The 17696-nt window shown below is 41.4% G+C and overlaps 1 protein-coding gene across 6 annotated transcripts in view; it reads left to right on the plus strand.

Moving 5' to 3' along the window:
* Positions 1-15694, plus strand: part of NR2C1 (nuclear receptor subfamily 2 group C member 1) — a 99180-nt gene extending 83486 nt beyond the window's left edge. For all 6 annotated transcript variants that reach the window (XM_074941891.1, XM_074941895.1, XM_074941893.1 and 3 more), the window contains 3 exons: positions 5103-5240; positions 12310-12415; positions 13328-15694. In XM_074941891.1, coding sequence (XP_074797992.1) covers positions 5103-5240; positions 12310-12415; positions 13328-13502 — 419 coding nt within the window. In that variant the 3' untranslated portion in view covers positions 13503-15694. The remainder of the gene's footprint in view (positions 1-5102; positions 5241-12309; positions 12416-13327) is intronic.
* The last annotated feature ends 2002 nt before the right edge of the window (positions 15695-17696 follow it).

A 17696-nucleotide genomic window follows, 5' to 3' on the forward strand; every position in this document is an offset into this window, starting at 1 on the left:
CATGGAGCTATGCTAGTCAGGGTTCTATTCATAACTGCCACATAATTGTACCTGAGAATTTGTTTTAACACACACACCCTCCAAAAAACGACGACAACAATCGTTGTGCTAGTGAGGGGGAGAAAAATCCTTCTGAATGTGAACTAGATGCAAACTGATTCAATGATAGCTGCCAGAGGGTACAGTTAACTATAACGGTAGTTAAGCACTGGGGCAAATTACCTAGGGAGGTTTGTGGAGGTCTTTAAGAACAGGTTAGACAAACACCTGTTAGGGATGGTCTAGATCAGTGTTTCTCAACGACAGGTCCATGGACCGGTGCCGGTCCCTGAGATTTCCCTGATGCAGTTTAGGAAGCCAGCAAGCTGGTCCCTGGTATCAAAAAGGTTTAGAGACATTGGTCTAGGTAATACCTAGTCCTGTCTCAGGGCAGGAGACTGGACTAGAAGATTTATTAGGGTCCCTTCCAGTCTTACATTTCTATGATTCTGTTCTATGATTCTGTGATAATTATGTAACTGCTGATACTTTTAGCAGAAATATCAAGCTAATTGTAATTTTGGGGCACATTAGTAGATATTGGGGTGCTGTGCAATGAGGCTGGTAGTTGCAGTCATGGTTTTCTGGGAGTGGAAAATGAGAAATTCAAAACACTCCTTTCCCCACATTTTAAGTCACTTCTGCCCCTGCCCAAGATAAGATAAATCCATCTCTGCAATACAAAAAGCCTTATCTGTCTCCTGGATATTACAATCAGCTCTCACGTTTTGCAGTGTTCTGAAAACTGTGTCCCCCGTTCAGCTTCCAAAACCTCTAGCTTTCCCAGGACAGCTTCTACAGCATAGTTACTCATTGTCAGTACAGAAATCTCCTATTCCAATGGTTTCTACGCTGGTGCCGCCCCCTCTCATCCCTTGTAAACTTTTTTTACGCCATCTCGTTCATACTGAGTCCTAGAGCTTTTTGCTTGACCCAGTTCTTACCTGGATCTGGTTTCCCCCATCCCAGTCAAGAGGTTTGGAGGTTCCTGTTTCTTTTCAAGGCTCTTGCAGTCGTGAACTATTCAGCTGATCCTAGCTGATTTAATGTTGCAGCTTTAATGTGCAAATCTCAACAACTTTCACAGCCATGTCACCACCTTATCTTACTCCTATCTGACACTGAGTCTTTGAAGAAAAATTGCTTGTTCCTTGGACTACACCTGTTGTTTGGGGTTAACCCTATGATAGCTCATCTCATAGGGCTTGTACAGTGTGTCTAGAGTGGCAACAGACCCAGTCCAGCAAACTCACCATTCACCAAGGCATTGTTTACACTGAGAATTTTAGGAAAGTACCTTCCATTGCTTGGACACAGTGGTAAAAATGCCATTGGCCAGTCTACATCAGTGCCCCCACAGTTACTAGCACTAGTGGGGCTGCACTGATGCTAGAGCAATGGTGGAGGATTTCCCTACAATTCTGTTTTTTGGTGTGGTTTCATCCCTGTTTGAAGCTGTATGCATACATGGGTGTGACTGGTGCAGTCTTTTCAGAAGGCAGTTCAAGCCCTGAAAACAGCTGCTTGACTGGGTCTCTGTCAGTATGGAAAGATCTGTGATGAGACAGTCAGGTCTAACATTTAAAAGAGCTACTTTAGACTCTATGAGAAGAATAGCAATTCTTAAGAACATTTCAGTCTTTCTTTTCTTGTTCTGGGAGGTTGGAGGTGACCTTGGGCCTTTAGGTGAGTTGCAGTAACAACAACAACAACAAAAGAATAAGGTAAAGAAAGTGAAACCTGAGTTGACTGAATTATTTAATGAGTGGAGGTCTCTGGAATGAAGCAGAGCACATCCTCTTCATCTCGCTCCATGGAAGATTACAGCAGGAAAAAGGGAAATTCTTAAGGCTAGAGTTTTCAAAAATGAGTGCCTATGGTTAGGGTCCTAAATGAGAGGCCTGACTCTAAAAATTGTTGTGCATCCAGTGGCCTTCATTGATTTCAGGGGGATACTCAGGAATTTTGAAAATCAGGGTTTTTACTCAGAAAACTAAATTTAGACACCAATTTTTGAAAATTTCCCCCCCCCAAAAATTCTTCAAAAGAGATCTGCAAAAATCTTATATCCCTCAGAGCTGGTCGGCACCACACAGGTTGACATAAGGCAGCTTATGTTGGCCTAATTATGTCAGTGTCTACACTGCAGCCTTCGTCCCACCGATGTAAGTGCTGTACTACACCAGCATAACAACTCCACCTCCGTGACAGGTGTAAGGCTTATGTCAGTGTAGTTAGGACCACGCAGTGTCTATGTAGACACTGCATCCTTTACATCCACTTTCTTGTCAGTGTCAGGGCAGAAGCCGTGAAATTGACAAGAAAGCACCTGCTCCCCTGGAGAGCTGGGTGGCTGGACCCTACTCCCAGCTGACAGCTGGGGTGAGAAGCCCAGGGGGCTTCCCCCCGCTCCTGACTGGGAGCCAGGATGAGACGCCCAGGTGAGCTGTGAAATTGAGAAGGTTGCCCGGGTGGGGGTAGGGGTGCTGAGAAACCAGGGCAGCTGGACTCTGTTCAATGATGGTGAGAAGCCCTGGGCAGCTTTCCCTTGCTCCCAGTGGGGAACAGGGTAGGGAGGGACGAGAAGCTCCAGCCAACTTCCCCCAGCTCCTGACAGGGAATGGGGAGCAATGAGGGGGCTTCCTGCCGGGAGCCTGTGGCTCAGTCAGGTTTATGGCAGGGAGCTCCCAGTGAAGCTGAGAGACAGGGAAGGTCATGCCTGACTAATCTAATCGCCTTCTATGGTGAGATTACTGGTTCTGTGGATGAAGGGAAAGCAGTGGATGTATTGTTTCTTGACTTTAGCAAAGCTTTTGACACGGTCTCCCACAGTATTCTTGTCAGCAAGTTAAAGAAGTATGGGCTGGATGAATGCACTATAAGGTGGGTAGAAAGTTGGCTAGATTGTCGGGCTCAACGGGTAGTGATCAATGGCTCCATGTCTAGTTGGCAGCTGGTATCAAGTGGAGTGCCCCAGGGGTCGGTCCTGGGGCCGGTTTTGTTCAATATCTTCATAAATGATCTGGAGGATGGTGTGGATTGCACCCTCAGTAAATTTGTGGATGATACTAAACTAGGAGGAGTGGTAGATACGCTGGAGGGCAGGGATAGGATACAGAGGGACCTAGACAAATTGGAGGATTGGGCCAAAAGAAATCTGATGAGGTTCAATAAGGATAAGTGCAGGGTCCTGCACTTAGGACGGAAGAACCCAGTGCACCGCTACAGACTAGGGACCGAATGGCTAGGCAGCAGTTCTGCGGAAAAGGACCTAGGGGTGACAGTGGACGAGAAGCTGGATATGAGTCAGCAGTGTGCCCTTGTTGCCAAGAAGGCCATTGGCATTTTGGGATGTATAAGTAGGGGCATAGCGAGCAGATCGAGGGACGTGATCGTTCCCCTCTATTCGACATTGGTGAGGCCTCATCTGGAGTACTGTGTCCAGTTTTGGGCCCCACGCTACAAGAAGGATGTGGAGAAATTGGAGAGAGTCCAGCGAAGGGCAACAAAAATGATTAGGGGTCTGGAACACATGACTTATGAGGAGAGGCTGAGGGAACTGGGATTGTTTAGTCTGCGGAAGAGAAGAATGAGGGGGGATTTGATAGCTACTTTCAACTACCTGAGAGGTGGTTCCAGAGAGGATGGTTCTAGACTATTCTCAGTGGTAGAAGAGGACAGGACAAGGAGTAATGGTCTCAAGTTGCAGTGGGGGAGGTTTAGGTTGGATATTAGGAAAAACTTTTTCACTAGGAGAGTGGTGAAACACTGGAATGCGTTACCTAGGGAGGTGGTAGAATCTCCTTCCCTGGAAGTTTTTAAGGTCAGGCTTGACAAAGCCCTGGCTGGGATGATTTAATTGGGGATTGGTCCTGCTTTGAGCAGGGGGTTGGACTAGATGACCTCCTGAGGTCCCTTCCAACCCTGATATTCTATGATTCTATGACTGGGCTCTCAGCTCCCCACACTGCCCCTCTTAGGTTGGTGGAAGTGCTCCTGGTGAGGATGTGCACCACTGACCAAAGGAGGGCAGCATGGACATGCACCACCGCAGTAATTACATGGTGAGTTTGTAGTGTAGACATAACCTCAGAGGTATCAGGTATAATAAGCCCCTTATATTGAAACATCTTGTTCCACGATACTTTGTTGTTCAACTCTACTTTAAAAAAAAAAATGAACAGGGCTGTAATTGCTTGTGAGGTACACATAGCATCTCAGTCTTTAATACTTTGGCCTTCAGTGCCATTCTATGACTTTTCTCTGTCTAAAAAGAAATAGATTTGCTTTAATTGTTTTACAGTTATAATAGTTAGATTGGGGCTCAAGTTACTTTAATTGTTCTACATGGGCAAGACTCTTGTGGTATTAAATTCATATACCTCTCCAGAGAATTCCCTATATTCCTCCTAGTAGTGTTAGCTCTCATACCCCTAAATGGGGTAAGATTTTCTGTCCAGATCTTGAATGGTTTTGTATGTCTTCACCTAGCTGCTCGGTTTGGATTCCTAAAAATTGACTCATCTCACTTTTAAAAAGGGGAAAGTAATCGTGCTGCTATCCAAAAAACCTTTCCCAGTGCAGTCACATATTTAAAATGATAGTTTAGGAATACAGCTAAGACAGCATGGGGTGGATCCTTTTACAGACTTTGATTCTAGAACATTCAGATCCTAAAATGGAAGGAGTGCTCTTTAATAGATTTGCTGCTGCTAACGCTTCTGTGGTGAGTGAGCATGGCACATGACTCTTATGGAGTACATCTGCAGGGGAGTAATACATTCAGGGAATTTCATTTACTGGTATGTAATCTTCTTCCCCCTTCTGGTGATTAATATTTCAGGTGCCAGTCCACCTCTGATCATTGGACTCTTTTGTAGGATTATCAGACTAATCATGAAGTGGCTTTAAATAAATAAACAAACATTCGTTCATTCATTGGCCTGTAATTTTTTCCTTCAGAAGAAGAATATGGATTCATATTACCAGCTATATGAATCATTTAGAAATCAGGAGTAAATTTATCCAGAAAATCCATTCTGCAATTTTTTGTACTAATCTAGATAAGCTGTCTACAGATAGAGGAAAACTGGTGATGGAGCATATCTTCAAACTGCAAGAGTTCTGTAACAGTATGGTTAAGCTTTGCCTAGATGGCTATGAATATGCTTATCTGAAAGCAATCGTCCTCTTCAGTCCTGGTATGTAATTATTTTTAACTTAAAATTTTGTTCTTTTCTGTGACAATTGAGATATGAGTATTTACAGTGTATTTAAAAGTTGTTGTATTTTCCAAAATCCAAGCTTTCAGTTAAGGTGTGGGGGGAGAGTGATTTCGTATGTAAGTTCATGCATTTCTGACATTGTAGTTCAATAGCTGCAACAAATCTGTGAACCTATTTCTATTTTAATTAGGTGCTAATTTAAAATCTAAAAGTCCCCTCTTCTCCCAGTCTACCAAAGGTTCCATCTTCACTGAGAATTTTAGGCATTTCTCCCAAAGTTGCTGTAGCACCAGTGCAGCTCAGCAATTGCTAGCAATGCTAGAAATGATAAGGCAGACTGACCACCAGTGTTTTTTACCATCATGTTCTCTAATTCTGCTCCTTGAGAATCAGTTGGAGCGGGGAGAGACTGGAAGGAAGGAAGACTTAGGAGCCAGTTTGGCAGTTGGGGAGTGACATTAGATAAGTAGGTGAGGGGGCAGGCAGAACTAGGAGATTGGGACAAAAAGGCTTTGAGGGAGGGAGATTGAGATAGGATTGGGCGACACAGAGATCAGATGAGAAGCCTGGGAGCGAGGGCAAGAAGAGAGGGGTGTGTATTAAAAGAATGTGAAGATTGCGAAGTTAAGCATTCAAAAGTTAGAAAATGCGAGAATCATGGTTGTCTGTGCAACCTTGATTTAGCTGCCTTGTGCATATGATACAGTCTAATTATATGATCATGTACTATTGTTTCCACAGGACACCTGCCCCATTCAGTGTACAGGGTGGACCTGCTCTGGGGATGATTCAGTGTTGTGTAGTAAAGGATACCGTTGTCTGTAGGACTCCTGCCTCGTTTGTTGTGGCAGTTGGAATTGATGTAGTGAATGAGGCAGGGTATAGCAGGAAGAGAAAGGATAGTTTAATGGTTAAGGATGTTGAATGCTGTCCTAGAGAATGGGATTCTATCCCTGCCTCTGTCGCAGTTACAGTGTGGTGGTAGACGGGTCACTTAAACCAAACTTTTCACAGTTTGTCACTAATTGTGTGTCCTTATTTTTTGGAGGCCCAAAATGAGACCATGGGGCCTAATTTGTGGAAGTACTGATCATTCTCAGCTGCCACAGAAGAAAACGGAAGGTGTTCTTTGACTGTATAAACTGTTATATAATGCTCTGAAAAATCAGGTCCTAAATACGTCAAATGGGCATTCAAAATTAGTGGATACTTCTGACCTTAATCATTCTGTTCCTCAGTTCCCCATGTGTAAAATAGGGGGTAACACCACTCCCCCATCTCGCAGGGAGGCTGCGAAATTAAATTAAATTAATGTTTGTGAAATACTCAGATAATATAGTGATTAGCAACATAGAAAACCTCATGAAGAAATAAATAATTCTGTATTCAGAGCCAGGGTTGGAATAGTGTAGAGTAAGTAAGGAGGGGAGGAGAGGAAGCGGCACACACTGAAAAATGAGGATGAAATAAAATATTGAGTAGCATGGTCTATCATATTCACTGTTTGAGGCAGAGGTCGTGTGGAAGTAATGTTTGATCAGGTAATTAAACACTATATCATACTACATACACAGAAGGGAGCCTAATTAACCTTAATTCTGGCTTTTCCTAGCTTTTGAGCGCTTGACTTTGCTACCTTAATGTTCTTTTAATGTAGTCTTTTGTGTGTAATTTGATTTACACCAAGATACTACCTCTTGGCCCCAGGATTTTCATCCATCGTTTACAGATCCAAAGATTTATAATAAAAAAGAAAACAAACATTGCTATACAGAAACATAATCTGCTAGGTATTTTTCTGTATTTAGAGCAGTTTTTTACTCTGATACTTGCTGAGCAAGTCTGCTCATTTTTCTCATAAATGTTCTAAACGCAACAATAACAAATATGTCTTCTCATTGCTCTACCTTTCCTGAAGCTGATATCCAACAGAGGTGAATTTTAAAAAGTCACTAAAAATACCAGTAGTATCAGTAGTATCATAATTTTAGCATCTATCCTAATAGCATCATAATTTGTATCCTATATTTGCATACTATTTCGGTGACAGTGAAGGCTTTGTTTTATTTCAGTAGATTGTGAGTCTTGAGGAACAGAAGGCAGCTGCTGTGTAGCTTTTACTATGTGAGCCATATCTATGAATATAGACAATAAAGGCAACAGTAAAAATACAGTGGTTATATCTGTCATACAGTACTTCATTATATATTATTTAAACAGCAGGAATTCATTATACTTAACCATTCATCACTCAGGCTGGAAAACATCCTATTTTCATGTTAAGGTTTTTCCATTGTCTTCAGCCTATCACACCCAACACTACATACACACACGAACAGGCACTGGAACACTGAGTTCAGGCGACAGGAACCAGGAAACAAACAGGAACAGGAAGTAATAAACAGGAAGGCCCTCCACTACCTCCTCTCCACACCAATCATCATACTGTGCCTCTACATTCTTCATGACATTACCTATACAGAGCCTCAGTGTAGGAGTCACATGCCTTATCATGGAAGCTTTTCAGACAGCAGATGGCGGTTATGGGATGCACTCAATTTCCTCAAGCCCAACGTTTCATAGACCGCAGATATAAATATCCTCCCTCTTCAGATTCCACAGTCTGCTACCTGGAGAGTGACAGAGCCAAACTCTTCCTTTTCTCTAATCTTATACATGCAAATCTAGTTGTAAATAGTTGCATTGTTAGAGTTAGGTTTAAGGGTTTTTTTCACTTGTCAATTTTTTTTATATATATTAGGTCTCCTTTGGCCTTACTCACAATGGGAGGCACATCTAAAAGAATGGTATTTAAAAGAGATTCCTCTTATCTCACAAAAAGTTCTGTACTTCAGATAGGCATGAAAATGTCCCAAAGTACCATAAGACTCTACTCTAGAATCTGCTGCTGCAAGAGGCTTTGGTAATGCAAGAGTCTGATAGACCTTCCCCTGAAAACTTCCTAGACACAAGTAATGTGGACAATCAGCCTTCCTTAGTGCTAATGCCTACCATAAAATCCCAGGCTGATGAAACACATTCCCCCAGGTAAAGACCTGAATTCTTCAGATGGAGCCAAAGAAGACACATCTTCTGGCACTGGTCATTCTAAAAAGCTGTACTGTGAGAGAAAGAGGTCCTCTGGCGAGGATCCCACAATGAATCTGCCCGAGGTTGTCATATGGAGGAGCCGTCGTTGGATTCATTGTTCCTGCCTTTTCCAAGATTGGTGCAGTAGTTTTCCTTGAACTGAGAAAACCAGGTACTTTCCCAATCTGCTGCAGCTCCACCTCAAAGGGAACTTGGTTTAGGTACAGGAAAACTTTTGGTACCTCAGTTGTCAGCCTGGACAGTTCCAAAATTAAAATTTTACCCAATTGTCATCCATACATGTACTGGGTACCTTGGGGCTTTTGGTCCTGTGGTTCCCTTCCTCCGTAAGTGGCCTCTGTGATGAGATGATGGAAGACCAACATTGTCTCCTCCCCCACACAAAGGAAGCTTTCTCCTACAAAAGCGGCAAAGAGTCCTGTGGTACCTTATAGACTAACAGACGTATTGGAGCATAAGCTTTCGTGGGTGAATACCCACTTCGTCGGATGCAGGTGATGGCCTCTTCAGAGGTTCCTGGGATTCCTCTACTTTAAATCTTCAAGAGCGGTAGTTGTACCTGATTTGAAATCAGATGCATTCTCTCTGAGGAGCAGGAACTGGTGAGGTAGTCCTAGGAATTCCTCTTCTGTAAGTTATGCCAACGCCTTTCAGGATTTGGTGGGTAGAATGGCTGTGATATTGGTATTCCACTGGCAGTTTTGTCTAACGGACCACATACATTTTTTTGAAATCCTGGAGTACAAAGAGAAAAGAACAGTACTCCTCGTCAATGAGCTGGTTAAAGAGGTCTGGAATCACTCTTCCTCTGCTGCTTCTGCCTCAAGGAAGCCTTATACCAGGTTACCAGTGTGGGTGTCAGTTATTTTTCCAATACACCTCTACCCCGATATAACGTGACCCGATATAACACGAATTCGGATATAACGCGGTAAAGCAGGGCTCCGGGGGGGGCGGGGGCTGCGCACTCCAGTGGATCAAAGCAAGTTTGATATAACGCGGTAAGATTTTTTGGCTCCCGAGGACAGCGTTATATCGGGGTAGAGGTGTATTTTACTCTGGGCCAGTTGTGAATTCTGCTGTAAATGACAAATCTAGAGCTGGGACAGTGTCATCAAAACGTGGGCACAGAGAGACCAAATTGCTAGAGTTATGGCCTGATAAGATGTTTTGTTCTAGTCCAGAGCTGTTACTTGGATTAGAACAAAACATGTTACCCAGTATGTTCTCCAAACCAAGGAATTTCTGGTCTTATACCAGAAAAGCTAGTTGTCCAAAAATTCTCTGGAGGCGTCACTTGATATCATGGACACTACAGCCAGGTCTTTGGCTATGACTGTCATGTTGAAGAGATATTTCGGGCTCAGGAATGATGGTACCAGCAAACACAGAGACAATCTGGGAAGCCCTTTTGTTTTCAGAAGAGAGAAAAGGTGTTCTTTTCTGCCTCAATAGATTCATCTACTGGTGGCGCTGCATGTAAGCAGCAAGTTTGAGGATGTGCCAGAGAGCCCTGGGTGAGTTTCAGGGAACCCAAGTCCTCATCCTTTCTCCTCTTCTACCCCAGTCTTTTAGGATTCTTTGTTCCAGTATTTACCGGCATGACAGGCCATTTCTTCATGTAGCTGAGTCCTAAAGATCATTGAAAGGGGTACTCCTTGGAGTTCATAGCGTGACAAAACTTTATCTACCTTCTATTTCCTTATTTTTTTTTATCCCTCTCCTGAAAAAGTAGTTGGAGAAAAGGACATGTTGGAAATGGACACCACCCTGGAAGAAAGGTACTAGAAAGAAGTTCCAAAAGTAAAGGCCTACCCCTATTTTGAGCTCCTTATATTGAACAAATACCGAAGGAAAGTAAAATTACCTGTTTTCTCAAAGGAGCATAATCCTTGCTCTGGAACTTCAAGGCTGATTTGTGTCCTTGATATTTAATATGCTTGCTTTTACGTTCAGATAAGAGCCACAAGAAGCACCTCAGTTTCATGAGAGGTTCAGCAATTGCCCCCATCGTATTCACCAAGTGCTTGATGGTATCTGCAACTCATCTGACTCATCAAAAGTCTTCCTATGGACACAACTGGCTCATAAGAGCCTAGTCTTACAAAGGGGTAGTTCATGCCTTGTGGTAGACTTGCTTCTCTATCCAAAAATTATTCATTCACCCTCCCTGTGTTGATATATCTTGCTCCAACACAGCAACAAGGTGATGCAAACATGCCTCAAAGGCCTTTACTTGACAGCAAGACTGCTAGGTTTTAGGATAGGATGTTTTGTCCTTGTCTGAAGAGATCAAGGCAGTGGGAGTCTAGAAAACATTTCACTAGGAAGTTTTACACTGTCAAGTGGAAGAGGTTTTTAAAGTTTGCTCAAATGTCAAAGGCTTGACCTAGTTTCCTGTGTGTTTCCAGTTACTGTCTCATGACACTTGTGTTGTCAGAAGTATCCCCAGAAGCCTTTTCTAACTGGAAAGGAATGTTCATCCCGTCAAGTTATGAACTAGCTGTTGTTTCGGTGCCTTCAGTGTCTCAAGGCTATAACTGACCTAGTGAGATGGCAGCTTCAGGGGGAATCTATTACAGTATGCTCCTATCTGAAATCTGTATGGCTGCTACATGGAGTTCAATTCATATGTTCACAAATGGCTTTTCTTTCTACATGGTATCAAGAATACGCGTTAGTATCGGCAGGCCAGTGCTTTAGTTGTTGTTGAACTAGCAGAGTTCCTCAGCCTGCCTTTTTAGGGAGATCATTACTAGCTAACCTCCTATAGTTGGGCTCTGAAAGTAATGTCATGAAGGAGAAAAAAGAAGTTACTTCGGTCAGTAACTCTTGTTCTCAAAACACTATTCCTCTGCGCAATCACATTTGACCTTCCCTTCTGCTCTTTACTTTGGAACCATGCTTTATAGATGGTTTATGGAGTTAAGAAATTGAGGGATCATTAGAAAGGACAGGATGTTTATACCATTGATCTATGAAATATTGGGTTTGAGGGAATTGTAGCACCTTCCAAGCCAATCCAAACCTGATGGCACCTGATTACAAGTATCGGGTTCAGACTGGGTATAAAAACAACCTGATGCTCTCTGGGTTGGTCGAGGTCGTCTCTGATCTCCTCTTCCTGCCTGTGGGGTTGGTGCAGTGGTGGCTGTGTGCCCTACTCGTGCTGGCTGAGGTCACTTCACTCCACAGCATGCACAGCAGAGTGAGGCAACAGTGGCTGACAGGAGTGGGGCATGCAGCTGCCACTGCAGTGACCTCGTAGGCAGGAGGTAGCTGCAGATGAATCGCAGGCACAGGGCAAAGGAAGCAGGAAGCCCCGAGCATGCCAAGCTCACAGGACAAGGCATCAGCACTGTCTCAGGCTCGAGGGGGAACTGGCCACCCTTCAGGTGTGCAGAGCTGAACCAGTGCAGGGAGCAGACAATGGACTGGAAGGAATTGGTCAGCAGGAGGGGGAGACGGACTGCAGGGGTAATTAGCTCCGGCAGTTCCAAGGAAGAAATAAAGTAAAGAAAATGTAGTCTGGGATGGCAGCTAGACTCCATATATTGTTTAAGCACACAACGGTCCAATGAACTGTCAACATAGCAGAATAATGCTATGTTCAGTTGCAACACAGTAACTGGAGACAAGATCAAATGTGAATGAGATTATGTAAATAGTTTTACACATGGCAAGAACTGCATTTGCTTGGACTCCTAGAGAAGTTTAATAGATTCATCTGAGCACCGTAAATGAAATAGATCTCTGTCATCTAAGAAAATAATCCAAATAAGGCAAGGTACCCAGCATCAAAATTGTCAGAAAACCCCCAGAAGTTGCTAAAGTAGCAAAAGAATTAATCAGATGGTTGCCCCAGATGGGCTTTGTTGTTTTTGTTTTGTGCATCTTATCCAGAGCAGGTATAACAATATAAATTGTGTTTCAGATCACCCAGGTCTAGAAAATGTGATACAGATTGAAAAGTTTCAAGAAAAGGCTTACATGGAGTTCCAAGATTATGTAACAAAAGTATATCCAGATGATACCTACAGGTATGTAAATTATATACATCACATGCTTGATTTTTCTTTCATTTCTTTTCTTCAGCGCTTCAGTTATTTGATTTGAGAAGTATTTCATTTTAAGAAATGTGAGAATCAATTAAGTGAAAAGTGTTGACAAGCCTTAGTCCCGCTCTTAGGCCTGGTCTACACTAGAGGAGGGATCGATCTAAGTTATGCAACTTCAGCTACGTGAATAATGTAGCTGAAGTCGACGTACTTAGACTGACTCACCGCGGTGTCTTCACTGCACTGAGTCGACTGCTGCCACTCCCCCGTCGACTCTGCCTGCATCTCTCACAGCAGTGGAGTACAGGAGTCGATGGGATAGCGCTCGGGGGGTCGATTTATCGTGTCTAGATTAGACGCATTAAATCAACCCCCGATGTATCGATCGCTGCCTGCCGATTCGGCGGGCAGTATAGACATACCCTTAGCCGCTTTATGTGTATGACTTCATTGTTACTTCCAATAATTTTCAAAGTAACTTAGTGCATTTTACATTTAAAAGTTAAACTTTATGAAAATGTATTTAAATTTTTTGAATTGTAATTACCTGACTCTTTGAAGCCAGGTCTTCCATTTGTTTTCTTTTGCCTGCTGCAGGTCGTAGCAGGTTGTGCAACTCACGTATATTGAAATGCCTATTAAGATCTGTTTGCGCTAATGCCAAAGATGTGACTGGTTATAAATTAAATACTGGAATAATTTAAAACTTGATCTGTCTTCCATACCTACAAAAGCTTACTACTAAACCTCCTAAGAGCTGAGCTTTTATTGAACCATGACCAAAAGTGTAATCCTTTATATTTTTTTTTTCTTATTGATAACTGGATAACATCAAAAGGAAGCCTTGCTTTGCCTGTTAAACTGTAACGCTCTTTTACCAAACCTGTTTTTCAGGCTATCTAGGCTTCTTCTCCGATTGCCTGCCCTCAGACTGATGAGTGCTACCATCACAGAAGAGTTGTTCTTTGCAGGACTGATTGGAAATGTTCAGATTGACAGCATCATCCCATATATCCTAAGAATGGAGACAGCAGACTACAACTCTCAAATTATTGGTCATTCTGTATAAAGGTGGAAAACAAGGATTCTATGCCGTGGTGACGTAAATGTACATCACCATGGCAATCATGGCATACTGTCTCCAAGAGATGGCAAGAAGCCTTCCCTGGCAACTTTTAAAAATTTAAAGAAGGCTAAAATTTCTTCTTTCCAGTACATTTGGGAAATGCAGCAGAGTGTCTTGAGGGATACAGGATGACTTCCTTTTTTCATCTGGTTTTCAAGGACTTGTAAATTATCTGGCATTTAATGAAAATCAAAAATTATCCACCATATTTTTGTAGATAGATGAACCTGGAATATTGTTTATGAAGTCCAAAATGAATAGGAAAATCCAGCCTGGTGAAGAAGACTGTTGACTGAATTAAGGTGTCACTACTTAATTTTAGAAAAAAATAAATTAACCTTCTTCTCTGAGTTGTGTTTTCAGTGTTTTGCTATAATTCATTCTCACTGATTCAATGGAACATGATGGTCAGAAATCCTAAAAAGGCAAAAATATTTCAATTGAAGTGAGACCTTTGTAATCAACTTCGTTTTCCTTTCAGCTACTTTGAAAAGAGCTGAAGTTCTTGTTTTATGAAGCAGTTGGTACCATGAAAAGGGCAGGGAAATCATAGAAAGCACGCAGATTTTTTTTAATATTCTGTTGATACCTTGATGCAGCTGATCATAGTTCACCTCCATTATTGGCACTAAGATTGATGCTATTCTGGATGTCAAGAGTTTAATAGAGTTCTAGTGGTGTGTATTGGCAGATACTAGCTATTTGTATTATACAGTGGGAAACTGACTAAGAATAAACTATTTTCCAAAATAGTTTATTACTATATCAGATTTCTGTTGTATTTTTCTAACTAAATAAGTTTCTAGTACTGATTAAGTCTAGAGTACACGTTGTTCTGTGCCTGGTGGGTCATCATTCTTCTATTTATCATGACCTGAGGCCCCATAATGCAGGTTCTTCTGTTCTCTCCACCAGTCTCTCCCTCCCCCAAGGTTTGAATAAATTATTTTCACTTCTTGTAATATAAATTCATGCTTCTGATCAGGAGCTGGGGGGAGCTGAGTTTTCTTAGTAGGGTAATCTTAATAAAACAGATAAATGAATAAAGGGATTGTTTTATTTTTATATTCATTTTGTTCATTTACCAGCATTTATTTTAACGGTTACAGTTATCATTGCACTTTGGTGTCTTACTGGCTTTTTTAAGGAATGAAGCTTGCTTTGAAGTTTACTGCTGCTCAGATAAATGTACCAGGTTTAATGAGTTTCAGCTCAAGCCCATAACTTTTTTGTCTAAATAGACACATTTTTCTGATCAACAGTGTCCACAGATTCTCACATCATTGCCATTCTGATTGTTTTCGGTTTCATGCTGTTGAATAGCTTCTGCTCTCTGCAGTTAAATTTTTCCAAGCTATGTTGATGTTGGATAGAAGGCTGGCCAATTTCATTCCCATTTTGTTACAGTCCGGTAACATCAGTTGACCTACTACTGAAAATTAAACTCTGAAAATTACTACATCATGGGCATTAAAGGTATTTTTAAAAATTCTCTAGCTTGACAAGTTTTGGGGGGATGTCCCCCACAACACATACTTTATTTATTTTCAGCATTCAGTTTTCACCAATCTAACTAGTTTGCATCTAGTCAAGACTTGTCAACTTATGATCTTTACCAGCCAATAAAGAATGGCCTCTTTGCCAGCTAAAGGATAAAATTATTTGCAACAGGTTTATGATTTTTGATTTAAGGAAAAAAATTGATTTTTAGTTTGAATGGAAAAGTGAATAGTTTTATACATTTCAATTAAAGATGGGAGCACTGTTCTAAATAATGAACTGAGTAGTTCAAAAATAATTTTTTCTTAAAAATATTTATTGTACAGTGTGCTAGATTATGTTTCTTACTGGTATATTTCCTGGTACAGCTTATAGTTACATTTTGAATAGTTTCAAAAGAACTTCATTGTAATGTCAACTGCATTACAAACCAGTCCTGTCCTCTTAGTTCATTTGTTCTGTCCCCTCTCTCTTCAGTATCATTGGAAGTCATTTGTTTGCTTATTCCATCCCACATCTACATCTTACTGGTAGTTCAGTTTTAATGTAAGCATCAGAATGTCACAGTGATTGTCTTGCTGTTGTATAAAAGCTACTGTAAATGTCTTGAAACCTGACTAAAATTGTAAATTCTATTTTGGCTGTATTTTTAAAATAAATTGTAACTTTTTATTATAGAATAACAATTGCAATTACCTATCAATTTGTAGTATTTTATATGAATTGATACATAGACTGTGACAGTGTATTCAATTTCTTATAGGTTGTCTGGGTACACGATTGTTGTGCCATGTAATATTGTCAATTATAAGACATTGGGACAATGCTAGTAGTTTGGTATTTCTAACTTTGCCATTAACACTTAGTTTCTCTATCACTTAGCTTTTAGCTTATGAGTTTGCATACATAATACAGTACATCTGATAATTTATTGTAAAACTTTGACTAAGCAGTATCCTTTGCTTTTAAAGCACTATACATTGATAATTATAGAAACATGCCATTATGAGTTCTGGTAATAGTTGTTCATGTCACAAATCATAATTTATATTTCAGGATGTTTATTCAATGCCATCAGAACTAAAAGACTGTTGAATCAATTTTGGATAAGAAGTAGGGCATTGCTGGATTGGAAGGGTTTTTTTTTTGTTTTGTTTAAGAATGTATTACAAATTACAGCAGCAATTTTGATTTTGGTCTTGGTTTTATCTCAGTTTTAAGTGTTCAAGGGACACAGTAGTTCTTGGAGAAATCATTAAAATGCTCTGAGTCCCATATTTACCATTGTGGAATTGGCCTCAGGATCCCTCTCTTGTTACAGAATTTAGCTTCTCACTGGTAGCTTAAATATTTTAAAAATTAAACATCTATTCCTTTGCAACCAATTAGTCTTCTGAATGTAAACTAATGTGGTGTCCACCAGAGTGTGCTGATAACCTGAAACAATAGCCCCAGGGAACGAATTGCCATTTATTTCAAGGACTGTTAAGTCTGAAATATACTTATGACAATGTTAATGTCAAAGCTACCTCTATTGCTGCCCATCATCTTTGCAGAAACATCCAGTTAATGTGTTTGTTCATCATTTGTTGGGGACAGTGGTGGATGTTGGTGTTTGAGTGCATTGCCTGATTGCAAGAGGAGGAAACAAGGAATCTTCCCCGCACCCCCCCAAAACAAAATTAAATCTGTGGCTCACTCTGGCCGCAGTGCCCACCTGATCTCAACCCTTCTGCCGAGTCCTGTTCCCCATCTCTGCCAGTCTCTATACCTTATCTTTCATCCTGCTTCCTAATCCATTTTCCCTCACATAGCTTTGTGCTCACCTAAGAAGGGAAGAAATGAGGCTGGAGAGGAGCTTTAGGGAAAAGAATGATCCTCTGGTGAATCATAGGAAGCTTGTTGGAGTGCAGCTTCTCTCCAGCTTTTTCTCCCCTGGCATCTTTCCTTCCTCAGTGGAAGCTCCACAGTTTCTTCCATCAGAGTGTCTATGTCACACACATCCACTCTCCCTCTATACCTCCCCTATTTATTCCTACTCCCCCTATGACTTCCCAAAATATTTTCTACATCCTCCCCATCACATGCACCTTGCTTTCTCCATGGATTCACTCCTGTTTCTCTAATACAATACACACACAACCCACACCAATCCATGAATGCCTCTGGACAACTCTCGTCCCCCCCTCCGTGACCTTCCTCATACAGCCCTGCTTACCCTACCCCCAAGCACTCAAATGCAAAGCCCAGGCTTCAACCTCATATTTGTTAATGTACAAATAACACATCACAGACTTTTTCACTACATGCATGTCCATACGAACTATATCGTTATCTGAAGACAGTTACGGTTTTGCGTTTCAATGTAATTGTGAGGTACTGGATGTGTGCATTGTGGTGTGATTCTGTGTTGCAATTGAAAAGGAGTCTGTTGTACATCTCTGGAATTTATTGTTATGCTTGAGTATGGTAATGTTGAAGTTGAAGGTGCTGTGGCTGTTGATACTGGCTTAACTAGCAATTGTTCTGATTTTTAGTGATTGGGTTGTTAGTAAAGGTTGCTCAAGTTAACTTCCTAAATTAACTAGGAGTGTGGGGATGGGGTGGGAGATAATTAATACAGCTCATTTCATTTAT

The sequence above is a fragment of the Natator depressus genome, chromosome 1 (assembly GCF_965152275.1).
Source record: "Natator depressus isolate rNatDep1 chromosome 1, rNatDep2.hap1, whole genome shotgun sequence".
NCBI classification, from domain to species: Eukaryota; Metazoa; Chordata; order Testudines; family Cheloniidae; genus Natator; species Natator depressus.